This window comes from Galeopterus variegatus, unplaced genomic scaffold (assembly GCF_000696425.1).
Source record: "Galeopterus variegatus unplaced genomic scaffold, G_variegatus-3.0.2 Scaffold6983, whole genome shotgun sequence".
Lineage (NCBI taxonomy): Eukaryota > Metazoa > Chordata > Mammalia > Dermoptera > Cynocephalidae > Galeopterus > Galeopterus variegatus.
In genome coordinates this window covers 96649-117395 of record NW_007733094.1, presented here as the reverse complement: position 1 = coordinate 117395, position 20747 = coordinate 96649, and the positions used below count along the sequence as shown (strand labels likewise).

The following is a 20747-nucleotide window of genomic DNA, read 5'->3' as shown; positions in this document are numbered from 1 at the left end:
CGCCGCAGCGGATATGAGAACCGGTGGGAAGATTTTTCACTTTTTATTGTACCTTTCAGCACCAGAGGTTCTGTTTGGTTACTTTGTATAATTTCTCTTTCTTGACATTCTTAGAGATGTGTGGGTACCCTATATGAGTCCTTCAGGTAGAACTTTAATAGGTTAGAATAGAAATATACAACAATTTGTATATAAGGTCTGTTCTGCTCCTTCCAGAACCAGGGATTCACGATGGGAATGTGGAGACCCTTCATGATTGGCACTGCACTGGGCAGGGGGTGGGGCAAGGGCAAGTAAAATGCCACGGAGCTTTCCTACTGCTTTGAAGTCACTCCTTTCTTGATCCAGTGTTCTCCTGGCTGCTGAAACCTCTGACTGTTTAAGAGAGTTCTGGTAAATTTGGTTCTGACAGTTTTTGGTTTTTTGATGTTTCTTTGGGGTGACTAGAGCTTGGAGCTGCCTACTCTGCCATATTGCTCACCCAAAATTTCAAATTTTGAAACCAAATTTTAAATGTTGGTTACCATAGATACTAAATATTTAACAAATTTATATACTTGTGGAACTAGTTACTTTTTTATTACATACCATTGGAGTGCGATGTTTCACTTTGGTCTGGATAACACCATCTTTTTCAAACTGTATCATATCATTAAGTGGGTCCCATGGTCGGGTACTACATAAATTAAAAAAAAAAAAAAAACATTTGTTTAATGACTAAACAAAGAACTTCAGGATTTTCTATTCTTTGATTAGATTTTCATTAATAATTATAAACTTAGTTCTAATACTAAGATTTGCCTGTACCTCATCTTCTGATCCTCAGCTTATTTTATAGGCTAACTACTATCATAGAGTCAAGTTTATAATGGATGTAACAAATTTAAAATCTCACATTAATATACATAGATTAATAAAAAAAAATTACTCCAACTAACAATAACTATTCTAAAAAGGAAGGCAACAAACTATGTTAATATATTATTTGAAATAAGCTCTTTGAAATTACTTACTCTGCAAACTTATAATGCCATTCTCCTGTGAGTAGATCAAGCTCAAATAACTTGCAAGTCCACTCTTCATTTTTTGTTTTCCGATCTCTGGCAGCTTGTCTTTGAGCTTCTTCCAAAACATACTTCTCTTGAGTAGCTTCTGTTTGGTCTTTGGCATTTATGGCTCGAGTTACCCGCTGCCAGAGTCTAATACATGTGCAAAAATAGTATTAAAAAAGCAACAGAAAATCAAATTTATATAGAAGAAGCTTCAATCCCCTTGAGAAAAAAATAATGCTTACATGGATTTCTGGCTTTGACAAAGCTTATGCTCATATGCTTAGGAATGAGTCAAGATATAAAAATCCAGTCCCTTGAATAGAGAAAAACCTGTTCATAAGTGGAGATTAATTTTTTTTCTTGGCAAGAGAAGCTTACTATGTGGGCTCTTAAACATACCTGTAATACCGAATGTTGCTGACTCAAAATGATAGGAAGGTAATGAAGGTAGGGCTGAAGAATCTACATTTTAAACAAGCTCCCCAGATGATTCTTACACATACTGTTTAAGAGTCTCTGGCCTCATAAACATCTATTAGCATAATGCAGTGCTTCACAACCTTGGATGCATGAATTATCAGGGAACTTTTAAAATCAGAATACCTGGGGATGGGCCCAAGTATTGATATTTTTTAAATGCTTCCAGATGATTTTAATGTGCAGCCAGTATTGAAAACCACTGACTTGAGAAAAGACTACTGAGGTAAAATGACTTTCCCTACTAAATCTTAGTTTATCAGTTGAATAAAAGTGGAAGATCTATATCCCACCCATCTGGGGAGGCAACATGTTGAAACTGAAAGAACAAAGACTTTGAAATCAGACAGACTTGGGTTGAATTTTGTATTTCCAAATTCTCAGCTGGTGAACTTAAAGTTACTTATCCTGTCTAAATCATGTTTCCTCATCTATAAATATGGTGAATTATATCCACACCTCAAAAATTGTTGTATGCTTTGGCAAAGGTTAGATCTAGATGGAGAGCATGTAGTTATGGCTGAAACAGAATTTTTAGAACTGGTGCATCTATTTTCTTCTATCTTTGACAACCTCAATTTTGAGTACAGAAAAAAAAATACATATAGACTTGAATCCCATGAGAAAGAATGATATGCATGTGGGAACATATAGTGAGGACCATGTTGCAATATGTGTATAAAGTGCCTAGCAAAGTATGTTTTACACAGAAGCCCCCTTCTCTTAACACAAAGAGGTATAATAAGAATAAAATTGGGCAATGTGTATACAATATTTTTGATTCAAAAGTATAAGTAATCTAACAAGAATTTCAAGACTTAAGGACAGAAACTACCTTTTTACCCAACCAATGTAAGTCCTTTGGAAGCCAGCACATTCAGTGGCACCATTCATGTGTTTCAGAGAATTTGAAACAAAAGCAGATTCTGCATCATTCCCTTCACCTAGAGCTCTACATGCCTAACCCAGGTTAAGAGAACAGTTTCCAGTTAGAAACTAAGAATCACTAATTAGTCCTATAATTTTACACAAACAAAAAAGTTATTTTTTTTAAGGTACTAGAGCAGATAAGAAGAGAAAGAAAAAATGGGAAGTTTAGTTTTGAGCTGCAGAAAAATAAGATTATTTGTATTATATTTATTTGACATTCACATACACCAAAATAGAATACTGTCACATCACACAAATGATAAACTATTTTACTAAATTAAAATATGACAGAAGACAGAGAAAAGTGACCACACTATTAAGGGATTAAAAATATTCTTTTATCTTCATGAACTTAGCTGAAGAATGGTATACTTACTTCTCTGATTCAAAATCTTCCTGCTCTTCAAATTTTACAGTGTGTCTTATTAGTCTCCATTGCTTAATGTCAGGTGTTGGATTCCAGAAAACCTCTGAATTGTCAGTCTTTTTGTCATTAATAAAAACTTCACTATCCTATATTTAAACAAATTAAAAATTAATGTACAGAATTATCTTTATTTAGAAGGGGATTACTTAGTAAGGCAACATAATAATCTTTCTTCTGTTACTTAATCCTCCAGTTAAACACATTTTAAAAACAATATAACTAGCACTTTTCCAAAAGCCCCACATTTCTTGTCCTTTTTTACAAAACATTAAGAACATATAATACTAGTCAATTTTTTAAAAATTGGTTGCATACACAGAAAATTTGTGAGATTTCACAAGTTTTTACTTAATAAACAAATTTCAAACATTACATGCAAAGCCTCAACAACCATCTCCAAACAGTCAAAGTAGAGCATAGCATTTGCTGCAGCCACAATGAGATGCTGTTGACTCTCCATTAACACAATATATATATAGAAAAACCTGAAAGAGCCTTTCTTAGCCTTAAAAATTTGAGCATAATCTTAGATATTTCATTTTTTAAAAAACACTGCTTTATCTTTTTTCCAAATGACATTCATGTAGAAATCAATCAAAAATTTTTGCCAAGCATATGTGGCCACCTAGCTGAGTCCTTAAATCCAGTTTCATTTTCTCATCATATTTCTCATCACTTTCTGATTATAATGCAGAAAATAGCACAGACTCAATGATTACAATAAGAGTGCAACTAGGTAATACCATAATCCTTTTTCTTCACTTAAGCGCCTCTTAACAAAATTACAAAAATATGAATTTAGGTCAGCAGAGAAGTAAATATAAGCTATTACTCTCATATACCACTAAATCTTTTTCCATGTTCCTCTAAAAGAACTATAACACTAATTGGAACTATGACTCTTTCTTCCAGATGAGAGGCAGCATAGTGCTATGCACAAAAGCACATCTCTGGAACCAGAGTTCCTGGGCTTAAATTCTATTTTTTTTTTTTTTTTAAAGATAGTCCAGTGAATCAGCTGCACTGGAATTCTTGCTCCACCACTTTGAGCAAATTATTCAAACTCTCTGTGCCTCAGTTTCCTCCTCTATAAAATGTGAACAATAACAAACACTAATAAAATGGGTACCTATGTATCTACCTCATAGGGTTATATTAAATATTAAATGAGTTAATATGAGTAATAACCACACAATGAAGTTCATAGTAAGTGATATATAAGTGTTGATTATTTCTACTGATTTAAAAATTTTGGAAAGATAAAATATTACATAAAACTAAATATGGCTGATAATAGATCAACACCAAAATATCTATTAGTGATGCTTTTAGCAAAGAAACAAGTAAACTTTTAATTTTAAAATGTGATTTTTTTCCACAGAATAAAATTCTTTTTGTAAAGCTAATATATAAAAATACTTACCCAATGGCCTTCCAAAGTAGCTAGGACTTCTTTTCCCAATTTAAGTTTCCCTGATATTTGATTAACACAATCACTACTCCCTAGAAATGGCTTTTAAAAGACAAAATGTTAAACATTTTTAAACATTTCACTTTTAACATATTTAAGTATAGACAAAAAACAAAAAAAGTAATTGTATAGTTACAGTGCTCTTGAAGGTACAAATGGTGAAATACTGACTCAAATTTTAGGAGAAGTGAATAATAAAAAGAAATTTGAGGGCTGGCTAGTTAGCTCAGTTGGTTAGAGTGTGGTGCTGATAACACCAAGGTCCAGGCTTCAATCACTGTGTCAGCCAGCCGCCAAAAAAAGAAAAAAATTTGAATCGTTGCTGTGGAAAAAATAGGTAAAAGCAGACATACTATGTGAAATTTAAATAAACACAGTAAGAAACATCACATGATATTAACTTGCTCCTGTCCTGTGCTCTCTCAAGTCCTGTGTTCTCTCCTAACTCTCAAGATTGAGGCCCATCAATATAGTAATACACATAGCAATAACAACTTAGTAAAACTAAGGGATTTAACAATCTATTGACAGAAATGACACCTCCTCCTTCAAAACAAAATAAAATAAAATAAATTGCCTCACTGATGTCTCTCTTCGGAGACAAAATTTTGATGCTCCAATATAATACTTAAAGATGCTATAAATTACTTAAGATCTCTTTTGTCATGATTTTCAAACATTATCATCCTACAAACAAAACTAAAGTGAAAAAAATCAAAGAGCATTGCATTAATAATATTTAAGAGACTGTTTTTATCACAGCAAAGTTGCTGATCAGCCAGATATCAGCATAGGAGCAATTTCGTAAAAAATATTACATAGTTCACAGAAATATTTTTATCTGAACATAATGTACTGTCCTACTACAACAACTGACACTGTGAAAAGGTCTCAAATTTCCCTTTACTCTAAGGCAGATGGAATTTTCTGAAGATGGCCTCAACATTATCTACTCTTCTCCCTTCCAGCCCACACGGTCTTCTTCAGTGAGACCTTGCCACCTTCCCATTGAGAATTGGAGTCTATATCCCTTCCCCGTGAATTGGGTGGGCTTATAAATCTTCAACTAATAGAAGATGGCGGAAGAGATGTAATTTGGCTTGTGAGGCTACGTCATGGAAGGCAAAAGCAGCTTCCCCCTTGCTCACAGGGACACTTGCACTTGGAAACCCTAAGCTGCCAATTAAGAAGTCTGACTACCTTGAAGTTGCCAGGCTGTGAGGAAGCCAAGTCACATGGAAAGGCCATATATACAGATGCTGGGATTACCAGTCCTAGTCTTTCCGTCATCCCAGCCCAGGCATTGGATACGTAAATAATAAACTGTCAGAATACTTCACCCCCCAACTGTCGAGTCACCCATAGTCTGCAAGTCTTCCTGAGGCCCTAGATACTATGTAGCAGACTCAAGCCATCCTCAATCTGCCCTGACCAAATTCCTGACCCACAGAATCCATGAGGATTTTTAAAAAATCTATTTTTAAGCTTGTGAGTTTTAGAGTAATTTGTTACGCAGAAATAGTAACTAAAACAACTCTGTCTTAACTATACACAGCTAGAGTGCAAGTTGATACGTACCTTTTTGTATTTTCATAAAGCAATGCTTTAATTTACTGAGAAAGTTTTAACCACTTCCTAAATCTCATCTCCTACATAATACCAACAGTTTTATTAAAATGAAAAAATGATGGCTTTGTGTTAATTTGGATCTTCCAAGGCTGCTGTCTTAGGCTATTCCAAGATATGTACCTAGCTTTGCCCTCATCCCTCAGATGCACTTATCCTTGACCTGACACAAATTGTGTTTTTATATTTAGGCTTAATTAGAAACTGAACTGTGCTCATTGTTCAATCATTATGGCACAGCTCCCCTTTAATCAGGTGATACCTCTTGTCATTCTCTACTAACCTTTAGTTTAAATTCAAGTATTGCACTGTATCCAGTTTTTTGACATGTTATATTGACTGTTCCACCAAGCTCCAGAGTCATTGTGCCATAAAGAATTCCTAAAGAAAAAAATAATTAAAAAGGTTGAAGACAGAGAGACACTAGTTAAAAATAAGCAGTTTTGCAAACTAATTTCCTTCTCAGAGAAACTTATAATTCAAGGGCATTCTATCTCATCCAATAAAAATCTATACTATAGTCACAAAGTTGGTTTTGTAGGATATAAAGAGGTAACAGCTGACCCACATTAGGTGCAGATTCTATATTTATAAATTTGCTACTAAGATATATTGGTAATTCTCCAATTAATACCCACAGAGCTTTTGCGGTCATTCACCGACAGGCGCAGCGTGGCAAAAAATTTGAGTCACCCAAAGCGCACAGCTGAAGTTGAAAGAGGCAACATTCTGCCTTCTTGTTTCAGCTCCCGTACTGTAAAAAAGTGCCCTTTTTGTACTATATTTATTGCCATGTTTTTCATATTTTTGTGCTTTTTGTTGGTGATGTTTTCAGACTAATGTATATACAGATATCACAAAAAGTCCATTATTGGTGAGTTAATACAGCACAGAAATATTCAGAGATCATAGCAATAATTTTAGGTATCTATAAACCAAGGATGCTTTCAAACAAAATACAGACTCTATCAATCTCAAAACAGCAAATTACAGCCATATACATTTACTTAAAAAGAAGGTTTAAGGAACATTTAACTCAAGTATGTAAAATGTTTACCTTTACAATGAGCATATGGCATTGTCATTACATAATCTTCGCCTCTATTCAAGAAAGTTAACCGGGCTTCTCCCTCTAATATTGCAGACAGTGAGTTTCCTGAAATAGGTATTGTTTATTAAATTTCACAAAACGAATTCAACTAATTCAAAACAAATAAAATACATATAGAGCACCTACCAGACATCTACAGTGGAAAGCCTTAAAAACATCTCAATCTCAATGTACCCAAACATGTATTCATTATCTTACCTGATCCATATTCCCATTATGACAAAAGGAGCACTTTTAAAAGTACAGTTATGATGTGCCTGTTATGTTATTTTATAAGGGTCATAAGAAAAACCTTAAATGTGTAAAATGTCCAACAAACTCTGTTTCACTGTATAGCTTAATTTGTCTTTTTAGACTAAAAAACATTATTTCTTGGGCTGGCCAGTTAGCTCAGCTGGTTAGAGCATGGTGTTATAACACCAAGGTCAAGGGCTTGGATTGCCGTACCAGCAAGCCACCAAGACAAAATAAAACAAAAAACAAACGTTATTTCTTACACATAAGTCATGTTACTTGGTTAAGTCCCATATTTTAAATACTTATAATTGGGCCGGCCCGGTGGCGCACTCAGTAGAGTGCGGCGCTTGGGAGTGCGGCGGCGCTCCCGCCAAGGGTTCAGATCCCATATAGAGACCGGTCCGCTCACTGGTTGAGTGCGGTGCGGGCACAACACCGAGGGTTGCGATCCTGTTGCTGGTCGCGGTACGGGCGCGACACCGAGGGTTGCGATCCCGTTACCGGTCACAAAAAAAAAAAAGACAAAAAGGAAAAAAAAAATACTTATAATTGATATAATAATCCTGTGGACGATTTAGAAAAATAAAAAATACATACGCATAAACCACCACATTGCAATCAATGATAAAATTTCATGATAATTTCTTCTAGCTTTTCTCCCATTCACATTTTTCTCTCCTCACATCCTCAGCTTTATTGGAGTATAATTTACATACAGTCATATAACCACCACCAGAATCAAGATATAGAATTTTCCCATTACCCCCAGAAGTACCCCCTTGCTCCTCTTCAGTCAATCCTTTCCCCCAGCCCCAGGAAAACACTGGTCTGTTTTCTATCACTATAGTTTTACCCATTCTAGAATTTTGTACAGATGGCATTACAGAATATGTAGTTTATTATGTTTGACTTTTTTCACTTAGAACAACTGTATTTTCAGATTCATACACACTGTTGTATCAGTATTTCATTCCTTTCTATTTCTGGTTAGGATTCTGTAGCTGTGGTATTTCCATACTAGTACATGGTCATTTAAGTTGTGTTCAGTCCTGGACTATTATGGAAAATGCTGTGAGCATAGGAGTGGAATTTCTGAGTTTACTATATGTCTGTGTTTAACTCTGGACCATTATTACCCCATGTCAAAACCCATTTGACCATATGTGTACAGGTCTATATCTGAACTCTATTCTATTCCATTAATTTATATTTCTTTATGTCAATACCACATTGTGTGGATTTCTGTAGCTTTATACTGAAATCAGTCAGTGAAAGACCTATCTTGTTCTTTTTCAAAATTGTGTTGGCTGTTCTGGGTCCTTGGCTTTTCCATGTAATTTTAGAACCAGCTTGTCAATTTCTTCAAAAATGCTTGCTAGGAATTTAATTCGGACAGACTGAATGTATGGCTTTATTTGGGGAGATGTGTCATCTTAACATTAAATATTTCCATATATGAACATAGTATATCTTTCCATTTATTTAGGTCTTCTTTAATTTGCCTCAGCAATGTCTTGTAGTCTTTGGTGTACAGATTTTATACATCTTTCACTAAATTTATTCCTAAGTATTTTATTTTTTGAATACTATTGTAATTAAAGTTCTTTTTGAAATTTCATTTGTGTTCATTTCTGGTATATAGAAATACAATGATTTTTATATTTTGACCTTGTATCTGAGACCTTACTAAATTCATTTATTAGTTCTATTCACTTTTTTGTATTTTGTTGAAGGTTTTCTATGTAGATCAGGAATGTAAATGGTTTAACTTCTTTCTTTCCAATCTGTACGCCTTTTCTTTCTTTAACTTGCCTACTGCATTGGCGTGGATCTCTAATACAATTTCTGTACAGAAATAGTGCCTCACTTTGTTCCTGATGTTAGGTAGAAATTATTCAATTTTCACCTTAAGAGTATAAAGTTGGCTATATATTTTTCATAGATGCCTTTAATATAGTCCTAGTTTGTTGAGAGCTTTTATCGTGAATACATGTTGAATTCTGTCAAATGCTTTCTCTACGTCTATTGAAATCATGTTTTCTTCTCCTTTATTCTATTAATATGGTGAACTATATTGGTTGATTTTTCAGATGATAAACCAAACTTGTATTCCTGAGATAAACCCCATTTCATCATGACATATTATTTTATTATACTGATTATGAAATATATTTTTATACAAGCATACCTCATAAAGTCTGAAAAATAGAATTAAACGATAGTACAAAATACTGAAAACAGTCAGTGAAAGACCTATCTTGTTCTTTTTCAAAATTGTGTTGGCTGTTCTGGGTCCTTGGCTTTTCCATGTAATTTTAGAACCAGCTTGTCAATTTCTTCAAAAATGCTTGCTAGGAATTTAATTCGGACAGACTGAATGTATGGCTTTATTTGGGGAGATGTGTCATCTTAACATTAAATATTTCCATATATGAACATAGTATATCTTTCCATTTATTTAGGTCTTCTTTAATTTGCCTCAGCAATGTCTTGTAGTCTTTAGATTTTATACATCTTTCACTAAATTTATTCCTAAGTATTTTATTTTTTGAATACTATTGTAATTAAAGTTCTTTTTGAAATTTCATTTGTGTTCATTTCTGGTATATAGAAATACAATGATTTTTATATTTTGACCTTGTATCTGAGACCTTACTAAATTCATTTATTAGTTCTATTCACTTTTTTGTATTTTGTTGAAGGTTTTCTATGTAGATCAGGAATGTAAATGGTTTAACTTCTTTCTTTCCAATCTGTACGCCTTTTCTTTCTTTAACTTGCCTACTGCATTGGCGTGGATCTCTAATACAATTTCTGTACAGAAATAGTGCCTCACTTTGTTCCTGATGTTAGGTAGAAATTATTCAATTTTCACCTTAAGAGTATAAAGTTGGCTATATATTTTTCATAGATGCCTTTAATATAGTCCTAGTTTGTTGAGAGCTTTTATCGTGAATACATGTTGAATTCTGTCAAATGCTTTCTCTACGTCTATTGAAATCATGTTTTCTTCTCCTTTATTCTATTAATATGGTGAACTATATTGGTTGATTTTTCAGATGATAAACCAAACTTGTATTCCTGAGATAAACCCCATTTCATCATGACATATTATTTTATTATACTGATTATGAAATATATTTTTATACAAGCATACCTCATAAAGTCTGAAAAATAGAATTAAACGATAGTACAAATCTTTCCACAAACTTTTTGAAGTACCCTCATATATTCTTTTATATATGTGTGTATGTACGTGTACATATTATCCTTCACATATATTGTTTCTAATTTATTAGGAATTTGTGCATGTATATTCATGAAGGATATTAATCTGTAGTTTTCTATTCTTGTAATGTCTGGTTGGGAATCAGGTTAATGCTGGCCTCATAAAATGAGTTAAGAAGTGTTTCCTCTTCTATTTTTCTGTAAGAAGTTGTACAGAACCAGTATTATTTATCCCTTAATATAGTCACTCAATTCTACTTGTACTTAATGTTTCCATAGTTTAGCTTTTAACTTTTGTGTTCCATTTACTTTCAATTTTTTGTGTCTTAAAGGTGTTGGTCCTTGCTGTTCTATCCATTATGACAATTTCTATCTTTAAGTTATATTAGTTAGGCCATTAACATTGAAGAGATCATATTATAATTGACTTTTGGTCTAGCATTTTACTGTGTTTTATCTGTCCTCTCTGGTTTTTGTTCCTTGTTCAGGCTTTCCTGTTTCTTTTAAAATTTATTTAAATTTTTTTTTAGAATTTCATTTTAATTTTCTTGTTGGCTTTTTACCTATACTTCTTGGTGTTATTTTGTGTTTGTATGTGTATGTGTGCATGTGTGTGTGTGTATGTTTGCTCTAGGGTAGGGTTTCTCCACGGTGGTGCTACTCACAATTTGGGCTGGATAATTCTTTGTTGTGGAGGCTACCCTATGCATTGTACGATGTTTAGCAGCATCCCTGGCCTCTACCTACTGGATCCCCCAATTATGAAAACCAAAAATGTCTTCAGACATTGCCAAATGCCTCCTGGGGGGTGGAAATTGTTCCCAAGTTGAGGACCACTGCTTTAGAGATTAAAAATATTTATCTTTAAAATTTCACAGTCCACTTACAGTTAGTATTATAGCACTTTTTACAAAATAAAAAACTTTCCAACCTATATGTCCTCTCCTCCAAGGCTTTGTACTGTAGTAATATGTGTTATATCTGCATATGTTAGGAAACTCACAAGACAATGTTAGAATTTTTGTTCTGAACAGTAATATGTATTATAAAGAAATTGAAACAAAAAAATGAAAGTCTTTTGTATTTGCCCAGATATTTACCATTTCTCACAATCTTAAATTCAATCTGAGGATCTGAGTTTCTATCTGGTATCATTTCCCTTCAGCCCGAAGAACTTCGTTTAGCATTTCTTGTAGTACAAGTCTTCTGGCAACAAATTTCTTGAGTTTTATTTTATCAAAATGCCCTTATTCTAAAACGATATTTTTACTGGACATGAAATTCTGGGTTGACAGCTGTTTTCTCTCAACATTGTAAAGGTATTCATTCTACTTTTTTGCATCCTTCAGAGATCCTAATGAGAAGTTAGCCATTATAGAATCACTGTTTTCCTAAATGTATTGTGTTGCTTTTCTCTTGTTATTTTCAAGATTTGCTTTTGATCTTTGGCTTTCAACACTTGGACTATAATGTGTCTTGGCTTGGCCTTCTTCATGTTCATACCACTTCGTGTTCTTTGGGTATCATGAATGTATAAATTTATATATTTTGTTAAGTTTAGGAAACATTTGGTCATCAGTTTTCAACCTTTTTTCTGCTAAATTTTCTCTCTCTCCTTCTAGGACTCCAGCAACACATACGTCAGATCATATGCTATTTCAGCTGGCCCTTTGTATCTGTGGGTTTTGCATCCATGGATTCAACTAACTGTGGATTGAAAATATTCAGAAAAAAATTTCATCTATATTGAACATGCACAAACTTTTTTCTTGTCATTATTCCCTAAAAAATATAGTATAACATTTACATGGCATTTACATTGTATTAGGTATTTTAAGTAACCTGGAGATGACTTAAAGTATATGAGAAGATCTGCGTAGGCTATATGCAAATAATATGTTCGTTTTTCAAGTGGCATTCATAAATCACCAGGGACTTTAGTATCCATGGATGTTGGCATCCATAGAAGGTCCTGGAACCAATCCCCTACAGATACCAAGGGATGACTACATTTAACAGATCCCGGAAGCTCTCTCATGTTTAAAGATCATTTTTCTCTGTGTTTTACATATTGGATAATTTCTATTGATCTCTTTTCAAGTTCACTTAATCTTTCCTCTGTCATCTCCGTTCCGGTGTAAAATAATTCGATGGATTTTAAATTTCAGACACTTTTTTCAGTTCTAGAATTTCCTATTTGATTTTTGAAATAATTTCTATTTTTATTTTTCTGCTGACACCTGTCCTACCTTTCCATTCATTGTTACTGTATTTTTTTTTTAATTGAGGGCACTTATTACAGCCACTTTGAAATGCTTGTGTGTTATTTTCAACACTATATCTTGGAACTGACCTCAGTTGATTTCCTTTTCCCTTGAGACTATGCTCCATATTCCTGGATTTCATGAGTTGGCATTTTTGGATTTTATCCTGGACATTATAAATGCTAAGTTGCAAAGACTCTGGATTTTATTATTTTTCTCCAATGAGCGTTCCTTCATTTCAGCAGGCAATTATTTGGTTGAACTTGAATTACAAACTTTGTTTTCTGGGGTGGCAGCTCTGTTCTGGGCACACATTGTTATGAGCTCAACCAGAAATGTGGGCAGAGAGAATTTGGGATATCCCTTGTCTGGCTCTTTCCCTTCTGAGATTCCTCCATTCTGTCCAGTGGCCATGGTTTCTCCAAATTTAGTATTTGGTTCCTCAAGCCAAAAAGACTGTGATGTTCCCACCACTGTATGCTGCTAATTGCACTTGGCCTGAGGCTCAAAGCCATGAAAACATAGACTCACTGTACATAATTCCTCCCCTATGTGTGTGGAATTCCCAAATAATTTGCTTGCAACTGTTCTCTCTTCAACATCTTCAGGTAGCTGTTTTTTTTGTATGATTTTCAGGTGTTCAGAAAAGGATAGGTCTATTAGGGTTTTATTCAGCCATTAATGTCCACACACATCTTTATCACAGTGAAACTACATAGGTCTTTTGTACCTAACTTTATACATATATTGGCATATTATTTCTCTTATTTTATAGTATTTATAACCATAACGAATTTTAAAGCAACTAGATTTTCCCTTATTAAAAAACAAACAAACAAAAAAAAAAACTTGTTCTTTGTGGAAAACTTGGTAAATCCAAAGACAATTACTCAAATTCCATCATCCAGGTTAATTATTAAATCTTAACATAGTTCTTCACATCTTTTTTCCTTATATGTGCACATATACATGTTTAAAGCAGAGTTGACTCAATTGCATATATTTTTTGTACTCTGCTTTTCACTTAACATTATGTCATGAGCCATTTCAAATTTCAGTGTACCTTAGAATCACCTGAGGAGACTAAAAATTCAAGTTCTTGGGCCCAGTAATTTTGACTTATTAAGTCAAGATTGGGGTTCAGAATTCCAAAATTTTGATTAACTCTCTGATTCTAAAATTGATGGTTCATGAATGCCACTTGAAAAATATGAGCAGTTCTCCCAAAGAATAATACATTTTTCAACCTATAGAGAAATGATTAAATACCTATATTTTATCTACTCTACAGAATATTAGACAGTCATCTAAAAATAAATGATGTTTAGGGTATGGAACAGTGATACAATTAAAAAGAAAAAACACAGCCCACTAGACTGAAAAGATAGTCCTTAAAGTAGAAAATAATGGCATTAAAAATTAGTTATAAATACACCAGGTAATGAGAAAATTAGTTAGCTTTTGGGAAAAGAAAGTTATAATCTAACCTCATTCCATACACACTATACACTGAAGTAAATGCCAGGCAAATTAAAGAACAATGGAAACATGAATGTATGAGAACACATAAGTGAACTATTACATAAGCTGAAGTAAGAAAGGGTTTTCTAATCATGACACGAAAAGTAAAAACCATAAAAGTAAAAATTGATAGTTTGCCACAAAATGTCAAGAAAGAGACTACTTTTTAAGTGATATATACTCTACCCAGATGTCTCAAAATTTGGTTTAATTTAATTTAAACTCAAGAAAAATGAGTTAATTCCTAAAACAATATAAACTATCAAAACTCACCTAACAAGAGGTTTCTATATGAGCAAGCCAAAACTAAAGAAGAAATGAAGAGGTTATGAACTGCTGAAGTAATCCCAGAAAGTGAGCTACATACCTGGTAACTCAATAAAAATTTCTACAAGGTAGAACACACACTCATAAAATCCATTTACACTATAGTCAGGGTAGTAAGGTAGAGGGATGGGAGGTGTAGATGGGAAGGAACAACCCAAATATGAAATATATGTAACCTTTAGAAGAAAACAAGCAATTGCCCTCTGAAACAAACTAGGCAATAAAACTCAAAACCAAAACAAAACAAACATCAAGGGAAATGAAAGACATCCTGAAGAAAAATAAAGGCATACCATGTTCCTGATCTAAAACCTAAAGGCCATGTTCCTGATCAAAAACTACTCTTTGATCTCCCTTGTCACAGACATCTATAGTTCTCCACCCTACCCAGGTAACTAGACCTTGGATTTCTGCTTACATATTTTGTTTTTTCTATTTTACCATAATAATTTTTTCCCCTCAGGTTAAAAATTCTTTAGTTGAAATTTAATTCTTTGATTTTTATCCATTTAAAAATGTTAAAAAACAAATAAAAACATTTAAAGTTATATATTTCCTACTGGTATATAACTTTGGCCATGATTTGTTTGAATTGCGAAATTTTGTATTAAAGTTTCCTACTATAACCATATTTCTCTATTTTTCTCTTGTAGCTGCAAAAATTTTTATTGGTATATTATTTGGTCCAAGGTTAAACATCATTATTTTTTTTTTTTCCTTTTTTGTCTTTTTTCGTGTCCGGCAACGGACCGCAACCCTCAGTGTTGCGCCCGTACCGGACCGGGACCGGCAACAGGATCGCAACTCTCGGTGCTGCGCCCGCCCCTCGCTCAGCCAGTGAGCGGGAACCGGTCTGTATGTGGGATCCGAACCCTCGGCGGGAGCGCCGCCACGCTCCCAAGCGGCGCACTGTAGCAGTGCGCCACCGGGCCGGCCCTAAACATCATTATTGATCAAACCTGAACCAAGTATTTCTAACTATACTCGGATTCTTTCTCTCTCTATTCAAAGACTAAAATAGAAAGATTGCTTCTCCTCAGTTACATAGAGATGAAACAATAAAATTTGGTAGGGCTAAAGGCAAAAAAAAAGAACAAAACATTTTTCATTAAAGGGCCATAGTGGGCATCATTTTGTCTTTTCTTAAGTGATGTTTGTGATAAATTTGCACATATGCATTGAATACTTATATGAAATGAGCCGTACCTCTATTTATGAATAGGCAAAAAAGGGCCAGTTTTCAAGTAAAGATGACACTTAAAATGACATATAAACTTGCTGAAAACAGCCCAGGACATTGAATAAAAGCTCACCAGAAAATACTACCTCCCAGGAAAGGGTGCAGGTTGAGATGGGGAAACTCACCATAGAATTTGGACTTAGCCAGGATACTACCACTAAGGCAAAATCCATCTTTTCGATTACTAACATAAAAGGCAGATATTGGTGGATGATGGGACACCTATTGAACACAGGAGAAAACATAAAATATAACAAGATAAGTACAGAATTGTACTATTATCAAAATTTCAAGTCTTATAATGAGTAAGAAGAAACATTTGGTAAGTAATAAAATCAAAATTTGATGGTTGTAATAACCAGCCTCCTGCCTTCCAAGGAAACCTACCTCCTGGTATTCACAACATTAGGTAAGCCCTTCTTACACTGTATCAAAGTTGGTTTGTATGGAAGTGATAGTATGTCATTTCTGAGATTAGGTTATCATGCAGTTTCATCCTGGGGTCTCTCTCTCTCGATCATTAGCTCTGAGAAGCCAGCTTCCATATTGTGAAAAACCCTATGGAGAGGGCCCATGCAGCAAGGAACTGAGTTCTCTTGTCAACAGCCAGGTGATAAGCTTAGGAGTGAATCTTTCAGCCTAGTCAAGCCTTCATATGATTGCAAAGCTGGCCGACTTCTTGACTACAACTTAATGAGAGACCCTGAGCCACAACTACACAATTAATCATACTATCTCATACAATGAGGTTATTCCTGAACTTCATCGTATGAGATAACAAATGTTGTTTTAACCCAGTCAGTTTTGGCAGTAATTTGCTACACCGTAATGAATCATGAATATAGGGGTTATTTTTCATATGGATTCCTGGGATTGGCTGCAGGAAACAAAGGCTTTGACAAATGTGTTATTTTACTAATGTTATGTTTTCAATATATTTACAAGTTATGTTTTCTGAAATGAGAAAAAGCTAAAATCAGTTAAACTCTTCTCAAGCTTCTCAACTTTATAAAGAATTATAGTGAACTAAAATACAAGGTGGTATAATCATTAATTTTTAAAAAATATAGATAAGTGGTTTCAACCTGAGAGATGTACAAAAATCTCTAGGGGAAGAGGAAACTTTTTCAAAGGACAGACGGTTTTCTCATCCTCTTTACACTCAAGGTGAGAATTATTATAGCATGGAGCTACTGTCATTGAGAAAGAATGTCATATTACTCAAGTTTGTGCAGACAGGGGAGAAGATTGAGAATCATGAAAATATATATGTACATAAGTTTAAATTAATGAAAGCTCAAAAACTAGAAATATTTTCTGACTACCTACTGTGTACAACAAAAAGAGAGGTATCATCAGGGAAGGTTAGGGAGGGAATATATCTTCAAGGAGCTAACAATTCAATTAAGGAAATAAATAATCTATTAAAAGGTAAACAACAGAAGTGTTAAAAATAACAGCTTAGTCAATAATCACAATGGGTGTAAATTTGATTTCAGAACTGGAGAACCACTGAAGAATTCTGAGCATGATCAAAAAGGTGTTTTGGAAATATGAGCTTGTCTAAAAAAAAAGAAAAGACAAAAGGAATGGGGGGCTACAGAGGAAGAAAAGTAAGGATTTATTATTTTTAGTCAAAGGATTCCATGACTGTAGTAGGAATACCTAGGAGTATAGTATTTAGTAGTATTTGGTACTAAAATGTTAAATGTTTACCAAATGTTCATCAATAAGAAAGGTTAAATAACAGTGAGTTTACTGAGTTAATATTTTCTATAAAAATATTCCAATAACTTCTAAATCTGTTTAGCTTTTGCAACATGCATTTCTTATACCTGTTCAGCAATATAAAAAGTTTTGCTGTTTGTTCTGGGATGAATCCATAAACAACGAAACGTCTCACCAAGTATAGGATTATAAGGTTTCTTCAATCCCTAGTAAAAAAAAAAATACAAATTTCAAGTTATAAATACAGAAGATTCAAAATAGTTTAAACCAGTCAAAATGGGTTTTATGTATCATGTGGGAGCCATCCTTATAAAATTTCACAGTAAATGAAATTCACATAAAATAAAATTAAATGACTGATAACGGGAGATGGCAAAACCTGTGCTATGAGGAAAATGTATATCTTAAATACCTCTAGTATAGATCAAACAAAAAATAAATAAATAAATAAATTAATTAATTAAATGATCTTAATCATAAATTTTGCAATGTCGCTAACTCAAAGAGGCACAGTAATATAATTGTTAATAAATACCCTAAAGTTACATTAAAACAAAATAAGAAACTCATAAAAGATTAAAGAAAGTAAAATACAAACATTACCTTTGGCTTTTTATAGAATCCTGACAAATACCATTTCACTACTTTCTTCAAACGGAAATAAGGATTTTCTTCAAGAGCAGCCCTAAAAAACAAAACGGTAAACAAAAAAAAATTTACAGAATACATCAAATTCTCCCTCATATTTACCAACTAATAACTGAGTATAAGATATGATTGAAAAACATAATTCATATTTAAAATAGATGGCAAAAACAACCATGTAACTCAACTTCCAAGAATCGCTTTCTTAATCTGGTCACTTTTCTCCCCATTTTTCCTATTCTTTGATACAATACCCAGGTTTTTGCTGCATAGTTTTTGGAAACTCTCCAAACCAAGATTTCTCAAGTGGGGTTATGCACAACTAACGATGTTGTAGGGGTTCTGTGAGAAATAGTGATAGAAAAAAAATAAACACAGCATTTCAGATTCATGCATTTTGTGATGCCTAGCATTTGCAATGATGGGCAGGGTTGACAAGCAGCCACATTCATTTTGTTAGAAGTCTTCAGCCCCCTAATCAGCAAAGGACCAATGTTCACTTCGTTGAGTCTATTCTCAGTTGCTGTTAGAGGAGATCAACTACAACTGGTGAGTGCTATAGAGCATAAAGGGGAGGTTGATGTCAGCATCTCCCCTGCAAATGACCTCCCTAACGATAGGATTTTACATTGGTTAGCAGTCTCTAGTGCAAAAATAGAAGTTTCAAATGACAAGTATGGTAATCAGAAAGGTTTTAACCCATTTTTATCCTTCGGCCTCCTTTTATTGACTACCAATTGATTTTCCAGAGTGAAAACTCTAATAGTATAACATATAATCAAAGAGTAACTTTCGTTTTAAAGAAGAGTTTTGTAGGAGTCATGACTCTCCTGCCCTTCTGCCATTTTCCTGTTGTTGTAAATTTTGCAAAAACATTGTGTATGTTAGAAGTTAATTCTACTGAGTTTTTTTTTCTGTTTGTAATGTAGCTATTTATTAAGCTTCATTTACACTTATTTGTAAAAAGGCATATGTATTTCACAAGCATGTCTGACAGTCCAATGTGTTAAGTTTTAAAGATTAGGTGTGAGATGGAAGAGGCTAGGCTGAGGCTTACTGACAACTGTGCCAAGTTGAAAGGTTGCACTTTTCTGGAGTAGCAACCTTCAGGCTGCTCTCTTCCTATCTTAGTTTAAATTCTCTTACCATGAAATTTTATTTTAAATTTTACATATACATAGTTCAAAAGACAAAGCAATGTGAAGAATTATACATGTCTTGCTACTGCCCCATCTTTCCACACTGTTCCTACTTACCTCCAACAGGTAACTTTTTTTTTTTCACATGTTTTCTTTAAGCATAAACCAGCAAATATAAATATACAGGTCTGTTTTTCTTAAAAAGAAAAAAAAAGTAGCAAACTATACACACTCTTCTGTACCCTGCATTTTTCACACAAACATAATCCTGGAGGTCCCTCTGTATCAGTTAATAGAGTTCTTCTTTATATGTGTGGATGCACCATATATTATTTAAACAGTCAAATATGGCTGGACACTTGTATTATATCTAATATTTTACTATCACAAACCCTGCTGCAACAATCTTGTATGTATGTCATTCTGTAGCATATGTGAAGTTATAGCTGTAGGAGTTATTCCTAGAAGTAGGATTAGTGGCTCAAAGAATGAATGCATATATAATTTTGGCAAATAATACCAGATTCCCTGCAAAGGCACTGTGTTAGTTTGTATCGCCCATGGCAGTGTATGGGAGTGCCTGTTGCCCCACAGAGCCTTAGCAACAGTGTGTTGCCAGAAAAGTGCAACCTTTCTATTCGGGAAGATGGGCATCTCTCAAAATCTTATTGTGATTCATAGAAACCTGCCTTATATTCTAAGAGAAATTAATTTCTAGGTAGATAAAAGAAAGAACTATAGAACATATAAGGCAGAACTGGGGTATAAAAGCTTTTGGACTTTTTGTTAATGTGATGGATGAACAGGAGTATCTTACTATAGTTTAAGTCTACATTTTTCTTATTTTGCATTAGGTTTATGTGTTTAAGGGCTTTTTCTATTTCTTCATTTTTGAACTGCCTGATCATTTCTTCCATGCCTTTTTCTATAGGTAGTTGATAATTTTCATTCAATTTCTAAGAGCTCTTTTTATTTTAGGGAGATTAACACTTTCTCTATGATATAATTTGCAAAAAATTTCCACAATTTATCAATTATCTTTTGACTTAGCTTATGATTTTTTTTGCAACATTCACGAATGCAATTAATAAACAGAAACTGAAAATAGATGTTGATGCAGATTCTAAAAATCAGATCACAGGGCCAGAACTTAGTATCATAGAAAACAGAGTGCCTTGAAATATCACTGCTGCTAGAATGGGGGCAGCAGGTGAGACTAGGAAAGGTGGGCATCAAGTTGCTGTTCTTTGCAAAGTTTACTGGTTTTCTTTTTTTTTTCCTTTTTGTCTTTTTTTCGTGTCCGGCAACGGACCGCAACCCTCAG

At 33.8% G+C, this 20747-nt stretch overlaps 1 protein-coding gene across 1 annotated transcript in view; it reads right to left on the bottom strand.

The window, feature by feature from the left end:
- Window positions 1-588: 588 nt before the first annotated feature.
- OSBPL8 (oxysterol binding protein-like 8) overlaps window positions 589-20747 on the bottom strand; it is a gene marked incomplete at its 3' end in the record, with an annotated part of 87064 nt that continues 66905 nt past the window's right edge. Inside the window, exons 10-18 of the mRNA XM_008591516.1 lie at window positions 18243-18324; window positions 17747-17845; window positions 16037-16133; window positions 7041-7139; window positions 6267-6364; window positions 4310-4399; window positions 2836-2972; window positions 1014-1199; window positions 589-676 (exon numbers count right to left, since the gene is read on the bottom strand). Coding sequence (XP_008589738.1) covers window positions 589-676; window positions 1014-1199; window positions 2836-2972; window positions 4310-4399; window positions 6267-6364; window positions 7041-7139; window positions 16037-16133; window positions 17747-17845; window positions 18243-18324 — 976 coding nt within the window. The remainder of the gene's footprint in view (window positions 677-1013; window positions 1200-2835; window positions 2973-4309; window positions 4400-6266; window positions 6365-7040; window positions 7140-16036; window positions 16134-17746; window positions 17846-18242; window positions 18325-20747) is intronic.